Source organism: Seriola lalandi, unplaced genomic scaffold, assembly GCF_002814215.2.
Source record: "Seriola lalandi dorsalis isolate HSWRI2012SDOR001 ecotype SW California unplaced genomic scaffold, Sedor1 jcf7180002054616, whole genome shotgun sequence".
Lineage (NCBI taxonomy): Eukaryota > Metazoa > Chordata > Actinopteri > Carangiformes > Carangidae > Seriola > Seriola lalandi.
In genome coordinates this window covers 986,819-992,818 of record NW_019525169.1, presented here as the reverse complement: position 1 = coordinate 992,818, position 6,000 = coordinate 986,819, and the positions used below count along the sequence as shown (strand labels likewise).

At 42.8% G+C, this 6,000-nt stretch overlaps 1 protein-coding gene across 2 annotated transcripts in view; it reads right to left on the bottom strand.

The window, feature by feature from the left end:
* dlgap1b (discs, large (Drosophila) homolog-associated protein 1b) overlaps positions 1 to 6,000 on the bottom strand; it is an 86,276-nt gene that overhangs the window by 30,633 nt on the left and 49,643 nt on the right. For both annotated transcript variants that reach the window (XM_023420094.2, XM_023420096.2), the window contains exon 5: positions 2,176 to 2,353. In XM_023420094.2, the coding sequence (XP_023275862.1) occupies positions 2,176 to 2,353 (178 nt within the window). The remainder of the gene's footprint in view (positions 1 to 2,175; positions 2,354 to 6,000) is intronic.

Below are 6,000 nucleotides of genomic sequence, written 5' to 3'. Positions count from 1 at the left end.
GTGGGGTGGGGGGGGGGCACACGCAGACATACAGTATGTGCACGCAAACACCCGGATGAAAAAGAAAAACACAAAAACACACACTCACACACACAGCATACACACCCATGCATGGGGAAAAATAAAAAATGAAAAATAAGAATGCACAGGTGCACACCAGCACAGTGCAAGACAAGGAGAATTGGCAATATATTAGAGAAGCCAGGGAAGCATCTCTTAGTGCAGCTGACTGCTACAGAGCTATTCCACTGATTAAAGCTTCACTCGCAGGAGTTTTCTGTACAAACACACTTCAATCACAAATTGGGTACTGCAATAGAAGACAGTATTGCAGTATTTCCATAATTTGAATCAGGTAGATTCAATATATCTGCCAGAAATATATTCTGATGTGTGATATGAACACTACTCTGCCCACAGAGGGGAAAAAAAAATTGTGAATGGTCTTTTAAACGAGAGCGTGAGGAACCTCTTACTCTCCAATAAGAAAAGGCATTTGAAATATGAATTTGCAGTAAAAGCATCACAGACTGGATCAGCTGTTTAAACATCAGCACACTGAGTTCAGTTTAAACATATTTTCTGAGCATGTTCAGATTGGTCAGACTGTTACCTCCACACTGTCTCGTGAAGCTTTAAGCCGTATAGAGGAGTTTGCATATATTTGAAAAAAAAAAAAAAAAAAGGAAATATATTTGGGAAGAATAAAAGAATGTCCAAGGAGTGCAGAGGGGGAGGAATCACTGTAGGATAAAACTTCAAAGGGCCATAGAACAGAGTGAAATACTACAAGTGTTGTTATAAAAGGTGAGAATTAGGAGGTGTCAAAGCTGGGACTACTGGGATTTGAGATGAGACTCGAGGAAATCTAACTACGCCAACATCAGCAGCTGGTGCAGCTTGGGTTTCAAAACAGGGTTTAAAGCAGAAAAAAAAAAAAGAAGAAAAAACTTGCTACACACTTGTGAGATGGGTGTGTGTTACAGACTGGGGGTTTGTTAGGGCAGAAAACTTGAAGCTCCATTCCATTCCTTGAAGTTGCATATGTTCAGTTCGTCCAATTAAAGAGGAGTTTGTGAAATGTCTGCACAGGGAGCAAAACATAGGAATGGGATGTAGCCAGGGACTGCAGCTGTTGGGTCTGGGTGTTTGTGAGTGAAGATAGTGTGAGGTCAGACAAGTGTGAGTGTGTTACTGTAGAGCTTGGAGTCAGAAAGGTTTGTGGACCTCAATTCAATCCACTGATGTCGAGCCTTTTTTTTTTTTGTGTGTGCATCAGCTCACCCTCTACGCACAGACGTGTCAAATCTGAGTGAGGGAGTGAGATAGAGACCCTAGCAGCACCTTTTTATTCAGTGGCATTTTTGTAGATGCCAGGTCCAGTGTGTCATTCTCCTCTGGGCTTGCTCCATGCCAGGACTTCAAGGGATATCTCCAGGGTTCATCATTCAGCTGGCGAGACAAAGTGTTGCCCCTGGGCTTTGGAGGGGAGCACATATCTCCGTTACACCAGGCAAAAAAGGTAAGCTAAGCTCCCCTGTCACTCCAAATAATGTAGAATACGACGCTGTGCCCAAAAATCCAAAATGACTAACATCTTATTTGGTGGCAACCATGACAATAACAGACCTCCACTGGGTGAGTGTTTCCTGGCCAATTCTTCAATATGTTCAATAACCATCAAATCAAGGCAAATGCCCATCATCATTTAGAGCCAATCCCTGTTTCAATTATTCATAAAATTCATATGGCTGCGTGTTAATTCTTGTTTTTCATCTCTTACGTAGCAGATGCGAAATTGAGGAGAACATTTTTAGCTTGTCACTTTGCATCACAAAGTATGCACAAGCAGAAGGAGCATATCAGGGTGAAGGAGGGGATATTGGGGGTGGGGGGGTTCTGCATGCCCTCCTGTTTAATTAGCAAATCTGAATATGCCTGTAATCATATGAGCTCCAGAAAACAGCACACAGACGTATACACTAATTGGGAGATTGGGGGTTTTCGTACTGTTCATTCTTTGCCGGATGGTGACCTGATTGTTAATTCAGGCCTCAGGGTGGCTACGGATGGGATTTCCTCCCCCCTGCACGACCTCATTGGACATAGCAGTGGAGGTACAGGGGGGTGTAAGGGCAAAAGGCAGAGAGGCGCGGGCCCCTGGGTGCCACTAACCTGGCTGATAGTGCTCATGGCTCTCATGTAGCTCTCGTTTCGCGAGCGGAATTTAGGTGAGGCCAGGAGCCCTGCTGGGTCCAAGCTGTCCAGACTCCTATTGATGGAAACCTCACTCACCGCCCGCAGATAGCTGTGACTCCGGATCTGCAGCTTGGGTGAGTGCTCTGTAGAAATCCTGCCGCAAGAGAAGGAGAGAGAGATAAAAAGAGGGACAAAAAAGAGAGAGAGAAAAAAAAAAGAAAGAGGCAGAACAGGAGCAAGGGAAAGAAAGGGAGAGATAAGGTGATGAAAATAGAGCAAGAGAAGGTATTTGCGAAGTACTTGGCAGTGTGTATGAACCCAAAGATATGGATCAATCCACAATTGCTTCAGGAGACACGCTTATCTAATCAACAAGCGCAGTACTATTGAGAAACACTCGCAGTGGCTTAGGTAGTCTGTCCTTGAAGCACCTTGTAAGCACTTTCTAAAACATTCACAGAATTTCTTTCACATGAAAAAAAAAAAAAGCTATAGATCGACACAAAAATACACACACACACACACACACACACCACACACACGAACACATGCGTACAAACGCACCCCGTCTCCCAGGAAGATGAATAGGTGTCTCATTAGCTCTCACCTGCCTCCAATCCGATTGCTCAGCATGCTTCACGCCTTATGTGCGCGTGTGTGTTTGTGTAGTGTGTGTGTTTAGGTTACGCAGCAGTTGGGCGCGAGCTAAACAATTCATTAATCAGGGGGGATAAAACCTAAAAAGCGGACTTGCTCTCTCCATGATGAACATCGTGGCCTACTAAACCAACTTACAGGGAGAGGAATGAATACAGCACAGATTAGAAAGTCTCTTCTCAAATCAGCAGTGAGAAGTTAAGGGCCAATACCCCCAGTAGTTCACACTCCCGTCTGTCGTTTAATATGCGTATATGAAAACACATTTTACACACACACACACACACACACACACACACACACACAGACAGACAGACAGACAGACATGTACTGTACACACCCACAACTCTTACTCTCTGGTCTCCAGGTCAGGTCAGCTTTAATTATGTATTTCCTCCTAAAAATAGAGCGTGGGTACCACAGCCGAGCAAGCTAGATTACTCATTCTTGGATGGATGAATGGGAGAGGAGAGGAAAGTGAAGAGGAACAGGGAAAAGGACAGATGAGCCCGTTGTGATGGGAATGAGGGAGATAATTCTGATGACGCATATAAGCAGTTTCTGATCTGACACCACTATCGACAGAGTGACAGCGGCATTTCAAAATAAAACTGTTCTCGGACTTCACATTGCAATGGTTAAGGTTTGGTTAACCATGATCCTAACCACATTACTGGTTATGGTCACGTTTACAATAATAACCACTTGGTTATGGTTAGGGAAATATTTAGGGTATTGTTCACACAAACCAATGCTGACTACAACTCTCCTGTGTTAAAGTCTCATGTTCTGGACATTGTGGCTCTAGAACAAAACATTACTTCCTCCTTTGTTCCTGATGGACAACAGTCTTAATTCTTTCAGCCGCCAAAGGACTTTGTTGCTTAAATGTAAACAAATGTAATTTTTGTGCTTTTGCTGAAATTACTGATGCTGTCTCTCTCTCAATCTCTCTCTCTCTCTCTCTCGCTCTCTCTCTCTGGGGTCCAGCCACATAGTTATCCCTCTTTTCAGTTAGACCAAACAACTGACTGATTGAGAAAGTAATTGACAATCAAAGTAATTGCTGGATGGGAAGCAATTTAAAAGTATAACAGAACACATCAATTAGTAATCTATTGATAAAATACATAATAAAAACTGACATTTTGTTCTCTTATATTGATACAGTATTACAACTAATTTTTGAACTCTTTACTTTGTTGCATGTTTTATCATTTTTCTATTTTCCCCACGCAATACATCTCAAATGTTTTTTCTGGGGAACCATAGTCAATTGATGATGAAGATCAAAAGGTACATCTTTCAAGCCAAGAAAAAATAATCATAATGTACGGTATATCTCCAAGCCTCAGAGAGTTGTATGAATCATCCATATCAGCCACCTGGAGTCTGTGACTGAAGAATCTACCTACACCATTATCTCTATCCACATCTCCTCTTGATTTCCCTGCGGGGCTGATTATAAGCAGGTCCAATGATGTCTATTGTAGCCACTTGAATGGCAGACCCAGCCTGTAATCAGGACCACCTAAGGTGGGGGAGGTCAGCCTGTCCCTGGGTGACCCTCTATGGAACAAGTGACATTAATGAACACATGCTCCTCTGCCAGTCAGGAATAAAGGCTCACTAAAGCAGTCCGCTGATTGCTACTGCATTACTTATTGTAAACCTAGGGGTTTTTTTTCTTCTCCATCATCTCACTTTGTCCTCCTGTTTGCTTCACCTTGTTTCCTGTCAGCCGGCTCCCCCTGCCTCCCCACTTGAGAAGTTTTCTCTGTTCGACTGCCCTATCCTCTTTTACCTTCTCCTGTTTCTGCCTCCTGTCACCATCTTGTCATCTTAGTCACTCTCCAAATGAAAGTCCTTAGAGCGATGACAGTGGTTGAAGGGATGGAAGGACAGAAAGACAGAGATGTGATTACGGCAACCTATTATTCAGGACGTCTGTTCTCGGTGAGAGGTACAAAAATAAACGATAAAATCTAGGGCAGGAATAAATGAATTTGATGCAATTCGCTGTTGGTGAGTGAGGCAAGCAAGAAAGAATGTCATTTTCTTCTGAGCTTGTTTGCCTGCAAGGAATAATCCCCACTGCTTAATACATGCTTTATCTGTGTGTTGTGTGTTTTAATAAGGATGAAGGTCAGCTTCAGGTGAGAGTAAACAAATCCCACAAATTCTCACAGGAAATTCTTCACTAGTCAAGGACACAAAGGTCAGGGAATGAGCTCTGAAACATATGGAACAACAAAGCTGATTATTTAATCATTGCAGAGTGTAACACAGACTTGTGCCAGCTCCCAACAGCACAGTGTGAAAACAAGATGTCAGCTCCTCCCGCCTCTTCCTCTATCTTCAATGTGCAGCACTGCAGTTTGGTTTGTTCCACTGGGTTCCATCAGACGATCGTGGCGTTCCCAGGGCCAAATTCAAGTCTTTAGTGGGCCCTAAGCTGCACCACTTGCACTTACGTAAGGTTGTGTGTGTGTGTGTGTGTGTGTGTGTGTGTGTGTGTGTGTGTGTGTGTGTGTGTGTGTGTGTGTGTAACCAGCAACAATGACTGAGCAACCACTGGTGTTCCTCTCATCTCTGTTTATTATACAGCTAATCAGTCACAGCCACATACTGCAACATAACACTTGTGTGACCAACTGTTTCGTGGCTGAATGGTGGAAAATATTCTCACTGAGTTAACATTACATTCAGACAGTTAGGTCCTGAGTTGTCGTGTCCAGTAATGAAAATGGTGGAAGGACATGTGTCATTATGAATTAAATAAATTAAAGCAAATTCTGACTTTGTGTGTTTTCATGGTCTTAACCGTCATTTCTATCAGTTCTAATAACACTGCCGCGCAACATCATTACAATAAAGTCAGTGGAGCAAGAAAGACGAGCAGGTAGACAATGAGGCTGTAAACAAGCTGATAGCTGCTATCAGTAGCTGGATGATATAAACTACTTTATTTTTAGGGCACACCTAAAATTGTAATTAATAATGTTTTCAAGAAAGTTTGGATAATTTTATTTTTCGTCGCTGTTCTCTCTTCCAAATAAGCACGACAAAGCCATGTGCATGTGTGTGTGTGTGTGTGTGCATGTGTGTGTGTGTGTGTGTGTGTGTGTGTTTGTTTAAACCTAT